General features: G+C 43.4%; 1 protein-coding gene across 3 annotated transcripts in view; it reads left to right on the top strand.

Annotated features, from left to right (window-relative positions):
- The window catches only part of plcb1l (phospholipase C beta 1-like), a 189,721-nt gene that overhangs the window by 97,380 nt on the left and 70,122 nt on the right, over positions 1–22,219 (top strand). For 2 of the 3 annotated variants that reach the window (XR_013844756.1, XM_080024119.1), the window contains exons 4-5: positions 13,122–13,262; positions 13,962–14,041. Coding sequence is in view for 2 of the 3 variants with exons in the window: in XM_080024119.1 (XP_079880245.1) it covers positions 13,122–13,262; positions 13,962–14,041 (221 nt within the window). In the remaining variant the exon portion in view is untranslated. Of the gene's footprint in view, positions 1–7,473; positions 7,522–13,121; positions 13,263–13,961; positions 14,042–22,219 lie in introns of those variants that run through there. The other variant, XM_080024120.1, reaches the window with a different exon arrangement.

The raw sequence follows: 22,219 nt of genomic DNA on the forward strand, positions 1-22,219 counted from the left end.
CGGGATCCCAAAGGTAACGGGATGTCTGGAGCAAAAGGCGCGGTTACCCAGCTGATCCCGGAAGCCCGGGAGAACAAGGGTGAAGTCGGCTGAGGTTGAGTGCAGAGGTCCACTCACCAAGTCCCGACAACCTCCCATCAGGGCCTTCATAGATGACCTTACCGTGGCAACTAAATCTGTCCTGGGGAGCAGGTGGATCCTGAAGGGTCTGGAGGAACTGATCACTTGGGCTCGTATGAGCTTCAAGCCAGTAAAATCCAGATCCCTGGTGCTAAAGAAGGGCAAGAGTCATCGACAAGTACCACTTCAGTGTTGGCAGCACCCTGATACCATCAATCAGTGAGAAACAAGTGAAGAGCCTGGGAAAAGTGTTTAACAGCACCCTGAGGGACATGGCACACATCCGAAGGACCAGTCAAGAACTGGAAGCGTGGTTGGTGGCGAGGGTGTCTGATGCAAGACCCGAAACACCTAATGAACCCAGAATACAACACTGATGATGAGTCCAGGTGTATCGCAAGTATTTATATGAAAAAAACGGGAATATTTAACTCCACGGTTTAACATTTTTCTGCTATTTATAAATCAAACTCAATTTTGAAAATACATTGAGAGATTAAAGACAAAACACAAAGGAACACAAATCTGGAAAGTCTAATTTTTCCTCTAGAAAGTTTTTTTCAAGTTATTTTGCTGCTCCTAATTGGGGTCAAGACTGGTACCTGCACGTGGTGGCCCTGCTACGGATTCCGACGACCCTGACGATCCCGATCTGAAGATATCGAAGAATCCAACAAAACCAGTCATACTAGTACTACACAGATTCTACATCAGCAGCCCTCCGTCCTCAACAGTTCAGTAGCCACTACGCGTCTGTCAAGACAAGCCTCATGGCTAACACCGAAGTGCGTCTACTGCAACTGAACACAGAGGGCCTGACACGGTCGAAGCGTGATCTCATCCAGCACATTGCCAACCAACATCAGGCGAACATACTGCTGCTACAAGAGACCCACTGTGTCACTGAAGACAAGCTACTCATTGATGTTTTCGACCTAATCAGCTTCATAGGTCACAACAAACACGGCATTGCCTGCTACACCAAACAGGGAATAAATGCAAGAGCCCTCCAGCAATCTCCAGCCAACTCTGCCATTGAATGGTGCACCATTGAAGCTCTGGGCACCAACATCTACAAACCACCACCTGCTGAGATGGATATATCCTTCCTCCCCACCATCCCTGTGAACTCTTGTCTGCGGTGATTTTAACTGTAGGAACATCAAATGGGGGTACTCAAACACTGACAGAAATGGCTCTGTTGCTAGCGACTGGGCCGAAAGTAACAACCTTCATCTGCTCTTCGACAACAAGGACCCAAGAACCTTTTACTCTGGCAGTTCCCTAGATCTGGTCACTCGCCCATCATCATCTCCAGTGACAAGCTAGCCATCTCTAGCCTCAACAGAAGAAGGTGGAATTTCAGGAAGGCTAACTGGCAAAAGTTTTCAGAACTCACCAGGAAATTAACAGCAAGCCTACCTGACCGATCATCCAATGTTAATGGAGCTTATAACTCCTTCTGCATCCTGCTCAACAAGGCTGCCAAGCTCTCCATCCCAAGAGGCCACAGGGACCCACATGTACCTTGCTGGGATAAAGACTGTGAGAAACTGTACAAGGAGTACCTGAATGCCACCGACACTGACCAAGGCTCTCTCCATGGTGACCAACTGCTGGACCTTCTCGGACAGAAGAGAAAGGTTAGATGGGAGGAGGAAGTAAACAACGTCAACTTCACACATTCTAGTCATAGGGCCTGGAATACGATCAACCGGCTAACTGGGCGAAGTTGCCCAGCTAGACCATGCCCCATAGCAGCGAATGCGATAGCCTCTGTACTCGCTGATAACGGCAGATGGAAAGACCGCTCATCTGAGGCAAAAGCCTTCACCAGAGAAGTAGTCGCAGACATCAGGAAAATCACCAGGACAGTTCCTCAACCCAGCCCCCTTTCCCAGCCCATTTCGTCAGAAGAAATCGTTGCAGCTCTGAAATCCCTCAAGGAAAATAAGGCTCCTGGAAATGAAAACATCCACACTGAGTTCCTGAAGAACATGAGCCATGAGTCACTGACGTGGGTCCAGCTTTTCTTCTCCAACTGCCTAGAAAACCTGACCATACCATCCAAATGGAAGCAGGCTAAGGTGCTGGCCATACTGTGCTGGCCAAATAAAACACCAGACAACCAAAGAACTACCGCCCAATATCCCTCCTGTCACATCTTTACAAACTACTTGAGAGGATCATTCTATCAAGAATAAACAACATCATTGAAGAGAGTCTTCCCCACACTCAAGCTGGTTTCCGTAAAGGTCGTCAACAACAGATCAAGTGACGCGGCTAGTTCATGACATCGACAGCACCTTCCAGAGGAAAGAAAAGTTTGGAACAGTCTCCATCGACGTCACTGCAGCGTATGACACAGTTTGGCACAGAGGCCTCTACCTCAAGCTCCTGAAGACTTTGCCTGACGTTAAGCTTGTGAAGTTCATCATGCTGCTTATACAGGACCGTGCCTTTGTACTGGAGACCTCAAACGGCCAACGCAGCAAGAGAAGAAGACTGAGGAACGGGCTCCCCCATGGCTCTGTTCTTGCCCTTACACTTTTTAGCATCTTCACCGCTGACATGCCTGTTGGAGAGTGCTCACAATACACCTATGCCGACGACTCAGCCATTTGATTTGGCAAAGCCTTTAGTGTGGTTGAGAATGCCCTTGAGAAAGATATCTCGCTACTTAGTAGGTACTTCCACAAATGGCATCTCAAGCTAAGCCTGCCCAAGATAGTTTGCTCAGTCTTCCATCTTGCCTATCGATGTGCGAATACCATGCTGAACATCACACTCGACGGCACCATCGTCAGGCATGACCCCAACCCTAAATATCTCCGTGTCACACTTGACCGTAGCCTCCCCTTCAAGCCACACATCCAACAAGTTGCTTCCAAGACCGCTGCCCGTGTAACCTCCTGAAGAGACTGGCTGGCACTGGATGGGGTGCAAACTTCACCACCCTGCGCACCTCTACCCTTGCCCTCGCATACTCCACGGCTGAGTATGCTGCCCCTGCATGGAGTCACAGCAGCCATACAGCCTGTGTTGATGTTGTGCTTAACACCGCCATGAGGCTAATTAGTGGTGCCCTGCCATCAACCCCTGTCGAGTTCCTCCCCATACTGTCTGGCATTCCACCTCCAGAGCTCCGTCGTAACTTCTTGACCTTGAAGCTGGCCTGCAGAGTGCAGATGAGCCAACAAGCCTGATCCCCCCGCCTGCTGAATATGGCCACCAGAGACTCAAACGCAGACACTTCTCCACCGAAGCTAGGAGACTCCTTACCACGAGCCCTCCACACCCTGGATGGATCCTTGACTGCTGGAACAAGCAATGGTCCGAGTCAACCTCCACGTTAAGGAAGTTCATCAACTCCCCTTCAACCAATCCGCCTGGGTGTGACCTACCACGGAATGCCTGGGTCAACCTCAACAGACTTAGCTCTAGGGTAGCAAAGACCCAAACCTATCTGCATATGATTGGAGTGTCTGCCACAAATCTCTGCGAATGCAGAAAACCACAGACTGTTGAACACATCATTGATGAATGCCCAATCTTCAAATCACCACATGCAGTCAGCGGCCTCATTGAACTGGATAACGATACCACTTCTTGGCTAATGTCCCAATTGCCTGTGTAGCCCTACACGAACGAACGAACGAACGAGTTGCTCCTGGTGATTTTAGAAATGCGTGGCAATGCGGGTTTTGCTGCGGTGGGTCACATATTATCTGGCAACTTTTTATTTTTGTTCTTTTTTGTTTTTATTTTCATTTTTATATGTGATTTGTGTAACATAGTATGTACAGTATGTTACCCTTATTCATCCTAAAATCTGAAAATAAAATACTTAAAATACAAAACAAAAAAATGTTGCAATAAATATAATGCAATCCCTCAATTTGGTTTGAGGGAATTGAAATTAGGCAAGTTTTTGTGTTCCAATGCCAATAAACCGCTGTTTTTTTTTAAAGGTTATTACACTGACATATACAGTGAGTGAGAAATGAACAGTGACAAAAAGAAATATTAAATTATTTGTATGTTTTATTTTATTTCCTGCTAAATTCCCTGTGTATATTTATGATTCTCTCTGGGACAGAAGTGATGAATTAGCATTTCATTAATAATTATCATTTGATGCCACATCTGATGCAGGTTTGAGGATAGAACTAGATCATCAATCACTAGTCACCGTCAGTCATTCAACGGGTTCATGATATTTCCTTTGATCTGATCGCGTGTGTGTGTGTGTGTGTGTGTGTGCGTGTGTGTGTGTGTGTGTGTGTGTGTGTGACAGGTGCACAGGTTTAATGAACCTGATGTGTGTTTTGGGTCCTAATCCCTGTTCTAATCTGAATTCCTTCACAGGCACACGACAGAATGTTGTTGACATAATGTGTGTGTGTGTCTGTGTGTGTGTCTGTGTGTGTGAGTGTGTGTGCGTGCATGCGCGTGTGCGTGCTACGTGCGTGTTTGACAGGTGCACAGGTTTAATGACCTGATGTGTGTTTTGGGTTCTAATCCCTGTTCTAATCTGAATTCCTTCACAGGCACACAACAGAATGTTGTTGACATTGTGTGTGTGTGTGTGTGTGTGTGTGTGTGTGTGTGTGTGTGTGTGTGTGTGTGTGTGTGTGTGTGTGTGTGTGTGTGTGTGTGTGTGTGTGTGTGTGTACAGGGACGTACACACACGCATTAACCATGAATTAACCATCTACCTGACATTTAATGCTCCAACCTAAAATATAACTGTGTCCCACCACAGTAAAACTCGCCATCTCGCGCATTTCTAAAATCGCCAGGAGCAGCCATATAAGTTGAAAAAATCTTTCTTGGAGGAAAATTTGATTTTCACAGATTTTCGTGTCCCCTTTTTCTATTAATGTATTTTCAAAACCGAGTTTGATTGATAAATAGTAGAAAAATGTTAAACCATGGAGTTAAATATTCCTGTTAGATTTCATGGGGAAACGCAGTTCACTTACCAGGACGCTGAACAGCACTGAAAAACGCCGATCGAGGGTTTCCTTTAAAACAAGTGTCCAGGTGAAGATCAATCATCCATATTCCATGTGATGTGAAGTCACAATGTGAAACCGTTTTGATAGAATTCACCCTTTAAATCGTACTTCTCTTACTCCTTCGCATCACGCACCTACATCACTTCCGTAAACAGACAGTTAAAGCGCAGCACGGGAGGGTTTCGGTCTCACTTGTCTGTGAAAACTTTCTTCTCCGTATCTTTATGGATTATGCAAAGCGGGAAGCGGAAGCTCTGTATAATATTTCGGACCTTAATCTGACCAGTGCGATAGATCCAGGTCAGTGTTAGCAGCGCGTGCTGGACTTCATTTTCTACGATGATAGTCAGTCCTCTGACAGCGACGCGGAGAACGACAGCGACGCTGAATCTGATGTTACTCTATATATTATATTACTATTACTGACTTGGAGAACATTTCAAACAGTGGATTTCAAACTTAATGTGATGATGAAGCAGAATATTTTCAAGAACCACCGGTTGAGACGTTGACGTGATGAAGTTCATTGAGGTTGGTGACAGATTTTCAGATTTCAGATTTTCTGAGACTCATAATATTGATAGACTCTACATTTTGTTGTGTCGTCCATACTTCCAAAATAATTCCACTTTATAAAACATGTATATTCTTACTGTTAAATAAAAGCTTTTTTTTTTTAAAGCAAAATGAGTTGTGTTGTTGAGCTGTTCGTGATTGGCCCATTCAGCAGTATGTTAAGTCGCCATGAGGCTTTGTTTGTCCACCAACCCCATTCAGGGAGCTGGCTGAATAAACCTGGTGTGGGTAAAACTTTGGAGGTGATTATCTCAGAATCACAGTTTTCCACACCCTTGTCATTAACAAGTCAGAGCTTTAAAAATATTTGCTTGATTTGCACAAGTGACAACTTGTTTGGAAGCTCTGATTCTCCACTTTCAAATGATGCGAAGAAAAAAAAATGTCGAAAACCACCAAATGACCCTAAAGAACGCGGTGGGTCACAAATGACAAACCTAATAAATGAATCCCGGTATAAATGGAAAAAAAATAATAAATCAATAAATAAAATATATATAATAAATGAAATCGAATAAATAAATTGAATTAAACAAAACAGCATATATCAATGTAATATAAATAAATCAAGTAAAATAACCAAAAAAACAGGAAAAATTGGCAATGAAGGAATGAATGATAAAATTAACGAATGAATGCATGAATTCCATGACTAACTTTGGCCCCTCACCTCTTGGGGAGGAGTCTCTAAAACCTTCATCGTCCTGACACTAGTTCTTGCTTTCTTCCCCTACCTTCCCCTCCAGTTTGCTTTCTTTCCCTCATCTTTCCTCTGATCTCTTGTCCTCCCTTTCTTCTCCCCTCCCTCCTTCTCACTCTCTTTCTGTCACATGCGCTCACCCTACAGTATCTGACATGACCTTGTCTGTGTCAGAGCAGTCTCTCTCTCTCTCCCTTGATCTCTCTGTCTTTGTCTTTCTCTCTATCTCTCGTGCTCGTTCTCGCTCTCTTGCGCTCTTTCTCTCTCTCTCTCTCTCTCTCTCGAGCTGTCTTTCTCGCTCTCTCTCCCTCACGCCCTTTCTCTCACCCACTCCCTCACACTCTTTCTCTCTCTCTCTCTCTCTATCTCGCTCTTTCTCTCTCTCTCTCCCTCTCTCTATCTCCCTCACTCTGTCCCTCGCTCTATCTCACTCTGTCTCTCTCTTGCTTGCTCTCTCTCTCGCGCGCTCTCTCTCTCTCTCTCTCTGGCTCTCTCTCACGCCCTTTCCCTCGCTCTCTCTCTCACGCTCTTTCTCTCTCTCTCCTGTGGTAGCTGTGATCTCTCTCTCTCTCTCTCTCTCTCTTTCTCTCTTTAAGGAGGTAAACTGTACAAAGGAGGAAGTCTGGGCTACAAAGGGAGCTGTCCTTATAGTGAATAGCTGTCTCAAACCCAACAGATAGATGTCTATACTCTTACTGACCTGTGATTTTCCTGTGGTTTGTCTCTATTTTTGATGTTTTTTGGTTCCTTCATAATCAAGTTTCTGCTGTTGTGACGTGGCTTACTGAAAATAAAGGAACCTTAAAGTCAAAGTCTCTCTCTCTCTCTCTCTCTCTCTCTTTCTCTCTCTTTCCCTCTCCTGCTCTCTCTCTCTCACTCTTTCTCTCGCTCTCTCTCTCTCTCTCTCGTCTTCATCCTGGCGGCTGCCGTTTCTCCTGTTGATGTAAGGTGGACCGCCTGCAGCTCACCGCAGGATCAACACGATCCAAAGCGCCTACAAGAAGGGAAGATGTTGTGTCTAACGGCTACAATTACCATCAAAACGCTATCAGACAGAGTTGCCGCTCAGATACCAACAAATGCAAAGAAATGAAAAGAAATGAAGTATGCATCAAATTCGCCACGTCTTGGAGGCCTTACATTTTCCCCCGAACCAAAGTGACTTTTATTCCTGACCAATGGAAGCTGGTGGCTTTTTACGGTTTAATATTTAATATGTACGTTGCCATGGTGATAGATTCCACAATTCCCAAATCAGAGGGGTGCAAAAAGCCACCGATTGATTGACTGACTAACTACTCGTACACAGTTTTCTTGCGACGAGCTTAAGTATGCGAAAAACTCAACTCAGTATCGCCCCTCTGATGGATCGCAGTGCACGCTCAGTGTTGACGGCGGGGGGGGGTTCCTGTTTTGGTCTGTTGTGTTTGTTCAGTGCTGGTAGAAGTGACGGCGGCCGGTCTCATTGTGTTTGAATTAGGGTGACCATATTTTGAAACCCCCAAACTGGGACCCTTTCGTGTAGCGGGTGTTCTTCACTCTGTTGGCGAGGGAGGGAGTGACTGAGAGAGCGTCCCCGTTATGCACAGTGCTTTTTTGTGTGTCGTTCAATAAGGTAGTGGAGTGAAATTATATACATCTAAGATAAAAACACAATGTTTTTATTTGCTTTATTTGGAGGAGCGGGGTACATTATAAATTGTATGTTATTATTATTTTAATTGTGGTGAAAACTGAGACAATTTGGTTGTGAATGTTAAAAACCAGGACATTTTAGTGTTTTAGTGTTTCAGTCCCAGACAAACGGGGACATCCGGTCAGCTATAGTTTAATGTAAACTGTGAATGATTTATTTTTTCGTCGTATTGGTTTTTTATATTGACCGAAATTTGAGGGAAAACATTACAATTTAATCAGAAAATAATTACAATGTTCTTTTATCATGAGCATATTGACAGGTTTCTTTTGTAGGTTTATTGTATAGCTTTTTGATAATTTCTAGGTTTATATCTAGTGTTTATTGTTTATCATTATGTAATTGTTTATCGCTAAAGTTCTGTTCATTTTTTTTGGTTTGTTATTTGTTGCTGGGTTTATTTTTAGTCTAAGTCTTGAGTAATGTGTACGCTAAAATATATACAGCACATATTCATTACATTTATATACTTTTAACACTAGAGAAAAATCAAGATCAAGAATTATTGTATTCATCTCACAGGTGCAATGCACACACACACACACACACACACACACACACACACACACACACACACACACACACACACACACACACACACACACACACACACACACACACACACACACACACAGATGCAGGAAGTGGTGACTAGAGAAATTCAGCCTCTACATATTCTCCCATCCCAGCGTCCTTCCTCCAGGGGCAGCCAGGAGCAGTGGGCATGCCTCACTTTGTTGGCGCCCGGGGACCAATTCCAGATAATGGATCCATTTCACTTTCCGGTCCTGACCACGACAGGAAAGTGTTCTCCATGGTTTTAATTTGAGTCCTTTTTTACGTGGGAGGGGACCCATGTGAGCACCAGGAGCACATGCAAACTCTGCACAGAAAAGGCCCCTAATCAAGATAACCCGCTCGAGCACAGTGCCAACAGCGCCGCAGGGGGGAATGGAACCCAGGACCTTCTTGCTGATGAGGCAGCACTGCAAGGTGGGAATTGAACCCCTGAATCGAACCCAGGACCTTCTCGCTGTGAAGCAGCAGTGCAAGACGGGAAACTAACCCATGTGTCGGACCCAGGACCTTCTTGCTGTGAGGCAGCAGTGCAAGGCGGGAATCAAACCCACGAATCGAACCCAGAACCTGCTCGCTGTGAGGCAGCAGTGCAAGACGGGAATTGAACCCATGAATTGGACCCAGGACCTTCGTGCTGTGATGCAGCAGCGCAAGGCGGGAATCGAACCCATGAATCGAACCCAGAACCTTCTCACTGACCCACATACACACACACACACACACACACACACACACACACACACACACACACACACACACACACACACACACACAGATGCAGGAAGTGGTGACTAGAGAAATTCAGCCTCTACATATTCTCCCATCCCAGCGTCCTTCCTCCAGGGGCAGCCAGGAGCAGTGGGCAGGCCTCACTTTGTTAGCGCCCGGGGACCAATTCCAGATGATGGATCCATTTCACTTTCCTGTCCTATCCACGACAGGAAAGTGTTCTCCGTGGTTTTAATTGGAGTCATTTTTTATGTTGGAGGAGACCCACGTGAGCACGTGGAGAGCATGTAAACTCCGCACAGAAAGGGCCCCTCATCGACATAACCCACTCGAGCACGGTGCCAACAGCGCCCAAGGCGGGAATGGAACCCAGGACCTTCTTGCTGTGAGGCAGAAGTGCAAGGCGGGAATCAAACCCTTGAATACAACCCAGGACCTTCTCGCTGTGATACAACAGTGCAAGGCGAGAATCAAAACCATGAATCAAACTCAGAACCTTTTAACGGTGATGCAGCAGTGCAAGGCAGGAACCCAACTCATGACCTTCTCTCTGTGATGCAGCAGTCCAAGGCGGGAGTCAAACTCATAAATCGAACCCAGGACATTCCTGCTGTGATGCAGCAGTGCAAGGTGGGAATATAACCCATGATTCGAACCCAGGACCTTCTCGCTTTGAGGCAGCAGTGCAAGGCAGTAATCGAACCCATGACCTTTTCTGCTGTGATGTGGCAGTGCAAGATGGGAATCAAAACCATGAATCAGACCCAGGACCTTCTTGCTGTGAGGCAGCAGTGCAAGGCGGGAATCAAGACCTTGAATCAAACTCAGAACCTTTTAACTGTGATGCAGCAGTGCAGGCAGGAATCTAACTCAGGACATTCGCTTTGTTACAACAGTGCAAGAAGGGAATCTAACCCATGATTCGAACCCAGGACCTTCTTGCTGTGAGGCATCAGTGCAAGGCAGGAATTTAACCAGGACCTTCTCGCTGTGATGCAGCAGTGCAAGGCGGGAATCAAACCCCTTAATTGAACCCCGGACCTTCTTGCTGTGAGGCAGCCGTTCAAGGCGGGATTCAAACCCATGAATCGAACCCAGGACCTTCTCGCTGTGATGCAGCAGTGCAAGGCGGGAATCAAACCCCTTAATTGAACCCGGGACCTTCTTGCTGTGAGGCAGCAGTGCAAGGTGGGAATCGAACCAATAAATCGAACCCAGGACCTTCTCGCTGTGATGCAGTAGTGCGAGGTGGGAATCAAACCCATGACCTTCTTGCTGTGAGGCAGCCGTTCAAGGCGGGAATTGAACTCAAGGATCGAACCCAGGAGCTTCTTGCTGTGAGGCAGCAGTGCAAGGCAGGAATTGAACCCATGAATCGGACCCAGGAGCTTCTCGCTGTGATGCAGCAGTGCAAGGCGGGAATCGAACCCATGATTCAAACCCAGGACCTTCTTGCTGTGAGGCAGCAGTGCAAGGTGGGAATCGAACCAATAAATCGAACCCGGGACCTTCTCGCTGTGATGCAGCAGTGCAAGGCGGGAATCGAACCCATTATAATTATGAAATAACACCTGCATTGAATATAGAATATACACCGTATGTGTGTGAGTTTAAAGCTGGGCGGTGTTGCTGTTTTGGGTTAAATGACGGCTCGGCCGTTCATGACCGTTCCACCCCCACCCCACGGGAGGAAATTAAAGGCAGCCCTGTTGTGGCGTCCCTCGGAACCACAGTAGTTATATTCACTCACCTGGAACTTCCGTTGGAGTCGGGGCCGTCTGAGGGTATGAAAGTCTGCGGTGATGGCATTATCATGGAAACTAAGCCCGGCGCTCCGAAGGGAGGGCCGGGCGTGAGGGACGTGTCGGGGACATTTATCACTGTGACACAGCGCACAACGTTCTTTTTATTTTTTTTGCTGATTGGGTGAATTAGCTGGGAACTCGTCTGCTTTCACTGGCAAACATCCTGTACGCGGTGTTTTTCGGTTTGTTTTTTTGTTGTGTTAATTAAGCAAGGGAGCCGCGTGGCGCCGCCAGCACACCCGGGAGGCCTATGCGTCAACACAAACAGAGTCTTCTGTTATTCCTCTCCTGTGCCCCAGAGGCGCACGACTCTGTGTTTTTTTTTGTGGTTTTGTGCCCGGGATAAGTCTTTAGAAAGCGTGTTCGCTTAAGTTTGTTGTTGTTTTAGTTCTCCTCGGACCCCAGTCGCCTCCAGTGGCCGAATGAAACAAGTGACGCTGTTTTATGTGGACTGGTTATTTATAGCGACCAAACGTGAAGAGTACAACATTTAAATTTGGTTCGAAAAATAATTATGATGTTAGATTTTTAATTTTACTTAAAATAAAAACTTCAAATATCACTTAAATATTGACAATTTCTTGCTTGTTTATGTTTTGTTTAATTATTTATTATTATGTTTAGGTTTATTTTATTGGTATTTTGTTACATTTTTATAGTTTATAATTATAATTTAATACTTATCATTAGGTTGTTATGTATAGCCACATTTTTAATGCTGCATTTTTTTGGGGGGTTTATTATTTATTGTGAGGGTTATTGTGGTTTCTTGTGAAATTGTAGTAGTTTTAAATAATCTGTCTATTTACCTGTCTATGAATTAGTTATCTTATAATGTTATAATCTTATATTCTGTTTTTACGATAACCTGTGCAAGGTTGTGAGATTTATGTTGTGAAACTACTGGACATCCCAGACATGTTGATATAAGGAAACTGCTGATATCAAGCTCTTCCATTGTTCTTCATTGCCATGACGTCAGCATTAAGATAACTTTTGGCTAGAAGTTAGTTTTGGATCGAGCTGTTTCCTTAGATATCATTGGGTCATGAAGAACAACAACGGCGTGGTGTTTGCTTTGGGTCTTCTTGGACGTTGAGGTTCTCGCATGGTAAAATCCCCTAATTCCTGGAATTATGGGTTTTCCAAGACGTCACCTGGATTTGGGAAAATGCTGGAAGCTAGCTCTTGTGTTGCAAGATCCAAATTGCAAGGCCTTACCAAAAAATCTTAGTCATCAGTTCCAGCCTGAATTCATCAGAACAAGCTTGGGTTTCAGCCTGAAAGTGAGAAAGATTAGTAGTGATGAAAGGTTAGACTCTTTTCCGGAATTCGGTTCTTGAGGTGTCACTCAGTAAAAAGAGTCGATTTTAGTTCGCATTTGGTGTAACTTGTGGTGAGCGAGGGAGGAATTCCTGAATCACGGACAAGAGTCAGAAGAGTGGTTCAGCTCTGAGTTGTGATTGCACATGTGATTAATGTGCATTCTCGCATTAACCATTTCATTCTGTCAAAAATATTTATTTTGGTGGAATGCAAAGTGTAAATCAGTTTCTATGCGATATGAATCACTCCAAACAGATAGACCTTTTTCTGCTTTGGACATGTAGTCCTCAATGTTGAGGGGAATATTTACTCACCAGCCCACTCTGTTGCCAAAGTGACTTTCATCTGTCATATAAAAGATTTGTTCACTATGAACGAATCGTTTGCGAGTCTTGCATCACTACGGCTAAGCTTGGGAAGCACTGGTCTACAGTGCGTCCAAACCGACAGAGAATGTTCTGGTTTCGACTGTTTTCTATGACGAACGTTTTTCCTGACGAGTTTGCATTCGTGTCCCCGGTGTTAACCCATGTATGATTGAGTTGTTTATTTCATTTTCTTTGTGTCAGGATGCCAAGCTGCGGGAGCTGCTGGACATGAGCACCCTGGTGGGGAAGATGGAGAACAGGATGCTGACCGTGGTGAGCGGACTTGACATGGTCAACATCACCTACCTCAACTTCATGGCATTCCAGGAGGAAATAGCAAAGGTAAATGCATTATTATTATTATTATTATTATTATTATTATTATTATTATTATTATTATTATTATTATTATTATCATTATCATTACCAGTAGTATTATTACACCTTACTAACCACTTTACTTACTAAAGCAGTTAATCAATTACACTATAAGTTATTTGTCAGATTAGTTAAAAATTAGCGATTATATAATATAGGAAAACATACAAGGGAATATATGCTAACAGAAAATGACAGTGAATATTTTCTAAACAGGTATGAAACACTCAAAGGTACCATAAAGGTACATGAGTAAAAAAAACATATATGATTACAGATATTAGATGATATATATGATTTATAATTACATGATTTAAAGAAATAAATACAAATATATCACAGCAATTACGGGGTGGAGGTTGATGTTACTTTTTCAGATGATAAATTTGATGATAAATTTTGAATGTATGCAACGGGTGGCAAATGCAAAGACACCATTTATTACAAGACTTTTCCTCTAATGAACAGTGTGGCTTCCCTGTGGGTTAATTATGTGGTGTGTTGCGTAGGACGTGAGATTCCACCCCAAACTGTGTGTGTGTGTGTGTGTTTGTGTGTGTAAGAGAGCGTGTATTTATTTCCTTTTGCACATATGTGTGTGCACGTATGTTGTGTGTACACCTCAACGTGTGTGTGTGTGTGTGTGTGTGTGTGTGTGTGCAGGAGTGGGCGGAGGAGCTGTTCAGCCTGGCGTCCAACCTCCTGGCCCAGAACATGTCCAGAGAGGCCTGCCTGGAGAAAGTGTAAGACAAATGATATATATCTAGATATAGATATACATATACATACAGTTCTTACATACATACATACGTACATGTGTAGATGCTCAAAAATAAGACATTTTGAATACTAAATAATCTTAAGGATTACCACTTCATAAGCAAAGTTGTTTAAGGTGTTGTTGGCTCTGTGCAGTTGCAGGTATGCAGATGACAGAGTCCTGAAGTCAATAAGAGGTTCATGCAGCCAGGCTGCAGCTACATATTGTCGAACTTTGTTCAGGGATCACACTGTTGTTTTCCTGGGGGAGTTTAAATTAAACATTTGGGAAGATTGATTTGGGAACGGTCTTTGTTGTATATTCAGTCATGTTTCACCTGAAACAGTTCACATACACTAAATACCACGATTAAGCTCAATTTGGGGGTTAGGGCAATAATGTGTGTGGCAGATTCGCCACCACACGCCACCCAAGTGGCGTGCTCAGGGACCTCCGGCACAGAGACATAGGCGACGGGGGGTTGATAACACCATTTTATTGTAGAGATGAGGCGAGGTGGAATCAGCCAGGAGCAGATGGAACATGTCATGACAGAGGGCTCCCATCCTGACTGAGTGTGTGGACGGGGTTTTTAAACCTCATGCTTGTTAGCCCAACCAAGAGATCAGGTGTGGCTACTTAAGCCACCCCATCCGCCACAGCGTTTATGGTGTTTACATGCGTTTGGAATAATGTGATTACTGAGAAACCAGAGCTCGCACGGCGAGTGGCGTAGTCGGGTTTGTACCTGCTCCGCCGCCTACGTCTACCATCCTCTCAAACACGTTCTCCAAAATGTGCCCGTTCGGGTTCTTGTGCCCGTCCAAATATCTCATGATAAATGTATCTCCCTCATCAAACTCCACATAAAAACACTCGTGTTTACCGGCGGTTATCATGGTGTTCAGTGTTTAATTGTTGTTAATCCAGGTAAGGTGTTTACATGACAGTTATGATATTCAGAGAATCGCCTTAGCCTACTTAACATTAACCTCAATGTGATTGGCTTATTCAAGTGCATGTCAACGCTCTGACTGATGTACAGTCTAGAAACAGGCTTGAGACCCATAAAATATCACGTTATGTAAAGGAAATAGTTGAGAAACACTGAGAGCCTCAGTAGCTTTATTCTAACACCCCTCCTCAGTTTACAGCCATACATGTAAGTACATGTAAAAGGACACACACACGCACACACACACACACACACACACACACACACACGCACACACGCAAGAATGGAATCAGAAGGACAAATGGGAGTTTCACACTTCCTCAGGGCAGCTGGAAAGGTCAGCAGACGGAGAGATGGAGAGAAAATAGAAGACGAGGGAAGACGGGTGCTATGTATATATATATATATATATATATATATATATATATATATATATATATATACACACACACACACACACACACACACACACATACACAATATTTCCCAGTTCAATATACTCATTATCTAGGGCGATCTTATATTTTCTGAAAGATTAAATATTTTAAGAATTCATATAAAACATATATACAATATATATAGACACATTATATCTTTCTTTATTTTATTATTTTTTCATTATATTTCATATTTTCGTTAAAAATAAAATGCAGTAGTCGCCCCACACACTTTAAACTTTCACTTTCACTTTCAATTCATTTCTGTACTGCTAATTCAACCTATTACGTGGATCTAAGTATGAGACAATGCAGAACGTACATTCATTAAAGGTGACTTATTATGCAAAACTCACTTTTTTGGTGTTTGTGCACATAGGTTTGGGTCTCTGCTGAGTCTACTAACACACAAACTGTGAAATAAGACAACACCGTCAGTTTATTGTGAGCTGTTTATTTCAGTGGTATAACATGTGGTGAAATAAGCCGTTGTCTCCACCTGGGACGTCACACACCTCAGTAGAGTTAGAACCACCCCCCATCTGAGTAACTCCATTCGCGGCTGGAGCGCACCCGGACCCGCTGGCATCCAAGCTTAGAGCTAAGGATGGGAAGTGCTCTGTTGTTGGCTTACAGACCAGCACAAATCTTTTAAAATAAAGAGGAGTTAATACCGACTGTCCGTGACAAAACTGCAGATGATGGAAAGTATTTGCTGTGTGTTTCTTTCTGTGTGTGTCCACAGTAGGCTGACTGTACTGTAGGCTGCGGCGCACGATCCGCATCGCGTTTCTCCAAATTATTGTATTTATTTTATTTTATGTTCTTATATTTCCGTAATAGAATGAAACAAAAAAGCCCCCAAGCCCTGCTGTATCCCACGCTGCTCCAAACACCGCGGTTGAAAGTCGGAACAAACTTTTAAATGAGGCCTTGTAGATCTAATTTGAGTGAAGATTCAGCAACTGGATTGCTTATTTCTCCTCTCAAATTTGTTCAGAAACAGATTTTGGTGGCCTGACTCGGTGAAATCAGTGCAAATACAACGGAATGCGGAGTAAGGCTCAAACCCCATTGGCTCAGAAATTGCAACCCCTCCTGGCTGCTTATTTACATTTAAAGCTACACACACTGAATCAGCCCATTTTAGAACACTATGGTTTTGAGGCCTGTTAGAATGGCTCAAATGCATCATCTGAGTGGTATTTTTAGTGAAAAACTTCAAAATCATGTATGGGGACTTCAGAGACCATAACTTTTTGAAAAAGAGCATAAAAGGTCACCTTCAAACCTGAGGATTTAAGTGACATCATAGGATAAGTTCCCCTTCTCTTACCACTAAATTCAATTCTAAATTAAAGTTTTACTATAAATACCTCCACTGGTAGTTATTTCACCTCTATAACCTCAGCGTCAGCCTGAGCATCAATAATTCCAGAATATTATTCTTCTGCTGCCAAGGTCGAGTCTATTCATCATCTGCAGTGCTGCTTAATGTGCCTTGAAAATGCTCCAAAATGGAATTTATGCCTGGACAGTTCTGGATTTTTATTTCTCTAATGTATAGTATAATGAAGAGAAAATGAAAGAAAAATTAAGATTTAGTTGTCGGTGAATCTTTTCTTGCGAGAAGTCTATTATTGAAAAACATATAACCTTTTTAGTTTTTTACCTTTACTACCTTTTTACTACATTCATTATTTAATTAAATGATAAATTATTATGTAACCTTTATTTAACCCGGTTGGATTTTTCATTGCAATTCTAAATACATTTTCCTATAATCTTCCTGTAATATTTCCTGGAGTATTTCCCTGAATTGTCCTGTCTTTCTATACACATTAGTAGTGTTTATTTAATATGTATTTTATTTATTTATTAATTTATACCATTTATGTATTTAACTTTTTTTGGAGTGTATTGCAGACATTTTGCAAATAATCTAAATTTAAAGATCCATTGTCAATCAGTCCATCAAACCACTCACACATCTATCCATCTGTCTGTCTGTCTGTCTGTCTGTCTATCTATCTATCTATCTCCTTGAGTGATTCCACAGACTACTAATCTATTTCCTATCTATCTTTCCCCAACACATTTATATGATTTAAACATTATTATGCATATAATGCATATGCTTATAGATAGGTACTTTTTTGAACCCAGAGGAAATTAAAGCATCACAGCGGGTCACATAAACAAAATAAAGTGACAGTAGAATAAAATAAAAATAGACATCTGAAACATTATTTTGGTGTAGGGTGGTGTGATGTAAGCAGCCACACCTGTCTTGGGTTGAGTTAATGGGGCCCATGATCAGGGGTGGCTGTGCACCTGTTGCTCATCAGAGCAGTCAATGTGCACGGGTTAAATCACCCATCCCCACACACTCATTGGGCGGGAGCTTTTGTTATGACACCATTCCACCTGCTCACAATGAGTTATATCTTGCCAATAAACTGGTTTGTCGTTGGTCATCATTGCCTGTCTCTGTTGGTGAGCCCCTCGAAAAGCCACTCGTGGTCTATGGCAGGAGAATTGCTAGAATTATATACAGCAAGAAGAACAGTCCAGTTTGGTTTTACATCCCCCAGCCCGACTCTCATCACCCCGATCGAGCTCGTCGGAGGACGAGTTTTCCAGTCTAATTGCGCCAGGCAGAAAACATGTTCTATAACGCTTCTTAGTGCAATGTAGTTGTAATAATCTCTTGCTAAAGGAGCTTCTCTGCTCTACCACAGTGTCATGTGGATGGGAGGGATTGTCCATGATGGCTAGGAGCTTGGTCCTCATCCTCCTGTTGACCACCTCATCTACAGTGTCCAGGTGACACAGAGAACAGAACCAGCTTTCCTAATAAGCTTGTTCAGTCTTCCGGTGTCACCTTCCTTGGTGCTGCTGCCCCCCCCCCCTCTACCCCCGAAGCATACCACCGTGTACAGTGCTGTGCTGGCCACCACAGACTGGTGAAATATGTTCAGCAGAGTCCTGTACACACCAAAGGAACCTGAGCCTCCTCCTGAAATAAAGCCGGCTCTGGCCCCTCTTGTACAGGACATCTCTTTTACCAGTCCAGTCCAGTTTATTTTCCAAGGGCACCCCGAGTACCACCTCCATGGCCTCTGCCTGGATGGAGACAGGAGGACCCCAGTCCCCCTAAAGTCCACTACCATCTCCCTTGTCGTACTTACAATTTGTTGAGTAGCGGGTGGTTCCATTTATGTGTGCCTGTGTGTGTGTGTGTGTGTGTGTGTGTGTGTGTGTGTGTGTGTGTGTGTGTGTGTGTGTGTGTGTGTGTGTGTGTGTGTGTGTGTGTGTGTGTGTGTGTGTGTGTGTGTGTGTGTGAGTGTGTGTGACGCAGTCCTCTGCCTTTCTCGACAACAGTAGGTCCATAAATCGGTCAGAGCATCGACCACAGCGCTTGCTTTCTAAATGTTAATGTGGAGCCATGACGCTCTGGATCGTTAATAACATAACTCACGGCTCAGCCTCCTCATCAGCAGCCGTTTGTTCTGGAACACATATAAACGTCCAATTGGCCACAGTCTCCTCGATCTTCTGAAAAAAACAACCACCACCAGACTTCACGGATCACCACACAACGTTCATACCAACCACAATGTAGCGTACAACCTCATTTATACGGCTGGAAACCGATTGTTATTGTATTCAACAAGACCTTAGTATATACAATTCTGTGAGAATATTCCATATATTCGGATAGATCAGGGGTCGGGAACCTATGGTTCGCGAGCCAATTATGGCTTTTTCGATGACGGTATATGACTCACAGACAATTTTGAGCTTTTTCATCACAATTATCAAGTAATAAATAATTATTCTGTGACATTTTAAAGTAAAACAGGTAAGAGAAATTACAATTTTGAAAATAAAATTCAAAATATAAATGTGGCGGACAAAGGGGCGTAGTCAAGCACTTTATGCGGCACGCAGGCCACAATCATATATATCACTGAGGATTATTATAATAATTGTGGATAATAATGATCCTCTTGGGCGCAGGAGGAATGGCGTTCCACTGCTGGGCCGCTTACGAGCCCGTGCGCCGATCCCCTCTGTGAGACAGAGAATCAATCAGAAAACTCCTTGCCTTGAGTTGGACTGATCAGCTGAACACAAGTGGACAGAAATGGAAAAAACTTCAGTATGTTTGTGACAAATAATCTCTTGAATTTAAACTTAAACTTGAACCTGAAGACCAGCTGATTCTTAAAACTTGGAACGAGCTTCCCGTCACATAGCACACAATGCAGCGTGTGAGTATTGCCGTATTGACCATGTTTGGCTCTACATATGCATGTGAGCAGTCTTTCTCGCATCTGAGAAACTTTAAGAGCAACTTACGCTCACGTTGAACTGATGGAAGCCTCAATGTCTGCATGAAGCTTAACCTCACTACGTATGAACCAGACTACAAGGCCATCAGTAAAATCATGCAGCACCAGACGTCCCATTAATGGTAAAAGGTATTTCATTTATCATTGGTTAGCTACAGTATAACAACAATATTATTAAGAAGAATAAAGAGAAATGTACTATATATAGCGCTTTTTTAAGTACTCAGAGATGTGTTGCACGTTAAAAATGTATGCCTTACTTAAAAATGCACGCATTAAGTTGCATTCAGTTTTATTAAATATTATATGGCTCACAAGGAAATACATTTAGAAATATTTGGCTTTTATGGCTCTCCCAGCCAAAAAGCTTCCTGACCCCTGGGATAGATATATAGATAGATAGATAGATGAGTGTTGGTAGATGACATGTGTGAGTGTTTTGATTGATTGATTGACAATGTCAATCAAAATGTCTGCAATACACTCCAAAAAAATGTAAATACATAAATGGTATAAATTAATAAATAAATGACATGAATATTAAATAAACACTAGACAGTTGTCTGTAGTATCACTCAAGGAGATAGATAGACAGACAGACAGATAGATAGATAGATAGATAGATAGATAGATAGATAGATAGATAGATAGATAGATGGATAGATAGATAGATAGATAGATAGATAGATAGATAGATAGATGGATAGATAGATAGATAGATAGATAGATAGATAGATAGATAGATAGATAGATAGATAGATAGATAGATAGATAGATGGACGGACGGATGGACAGATAGATAGACAGACAGATTGTTCAGGGCAATCGCAGGGTCTTCTGGTTCCTATGAAAAATGGAGCTCTCTTCCCCAAAGTCTCCATACATGGTCTTATTCCTGAAGAGCTGGATTTTGAGGGAACTTCAACTCTTCCAGAAACAAGCGGGCGTCTACAACGATCAAGACCCCATGTACCCGCCTGTACCCGCAGTCGGGATGATACCGGCAGTGACTGGGACTGAACCGTTGGTTGACCATTCCTGCTGTTGACCTCCCGTCAAGTTCCCCAAGGCTCGTCCACAGGCTTAGAGGTAGAGGGGGCACCGGGGTAGATCGGTTGACAGAGGGGTCGGTGCAGGTTGTGTTGGACATGAGAGAATGAATGTGGAGATACAGGGAGGAAGCAGAGGTAAACCTCCGACCTGGACAGAGTTCTCTCGATGCTACCTCACTTCCTCTACCAACAAATTTGCCGGCAAAGTGCCAGGGACCCAACGTCATCACCTGCAAGACCCAGTTGTGTTACCTCCAGAGGATTACCAGCCAGACAGAGAGACTGATAGTATGTCGGTCCCTGTGTCTTTTGGCCTTTGTCTTTAAAAAAAGGTCGACCAATCCAATTTACATGATAATAAAAAAAGTCCTTTAAATTGACTTGAATAATAAGTGACAGTGGAGCCCTAGAGTAAGCCATAGGAACTGCAATTACTGGCACGACAACTACGCTCCAGCTCACCTGCCTAAAGGAGAGTCCACAACGTTCCACAATTTTTTAAATTTTTTTAATTCAAACTCATATCCAAAAGGTGTAATATTACATGATTACGAATCCAATTTTCGTAGTTTTGTTTTTGTTTTTTGTTTGCAACAAAAAACAAAAACAGTGGGTGAAAGTGGGACATGACCTCTTTGGTTTAGAATTTCAATGGATGGAAGAAGCTGACAGACAGTGTGTGTGTTTGCTTGTGCGTGTGTGTGTGTGTGTGTGTGTATGTGTATGTGTGTGTGTGTGTGTGTGTGTGTGAGAGAGAGGGAGCATAAGAGAAAGAGACAGAGATACTGTTTCAGGAAACTTCAGCAGACCTTCTCACTTTCTTCCCGACCACAATTCCATCATTGCTTTTTTCTGTCCTTCCCTCTATCCCCCTTTGCTTCTCTGTTATCATTCCATCAATCCAGCCAAATCAGTAGATGAAAGTCCTTCTCAGCAAATTCTCCCTCCTAACAGAAAAAATAAATGAGTTCACATTTCCATCATGTTATATCTCATTTGACCACCGGGGAAGCACCGTGCATGTAGAAATCCACCACCACATTGGCCCCTGCTAACCATGATGGTGTCTGATGACTTTGCTGGTGGGGTGAGGGGGTGGGGGTTGGACACAGTAAAGGACATTGTAAAGTGGACACTGTAATGGATATAATTTTTAATTATTAGCTGACAGCCACTTAAAACCCCACCGTGTGCTGACCGTGACTCCTGTTGCAGGAGAAGTTATTTATAGCGCAGCGAACGCGCTCGGGGATTAGAAAACACAGTGATACGTACAGCACGAGAGCTGCAGGCATACCATCGCTCTGCTGCGCGCGTGCACGGGCCGCTAATCAGTCACGCTAGTGCACGTGAAAGTGC

The sequence above is a fragment of the Zeus faber genome (assembly GCF_960531495.2).
Source record: "Zeus faber genome assembly, chromosome: 2".
NCBI lineage: Eukaryota > Metazoa > Chordata > Actinopteri > Zeiformes > Zeidae > Zeus > Zeus faber.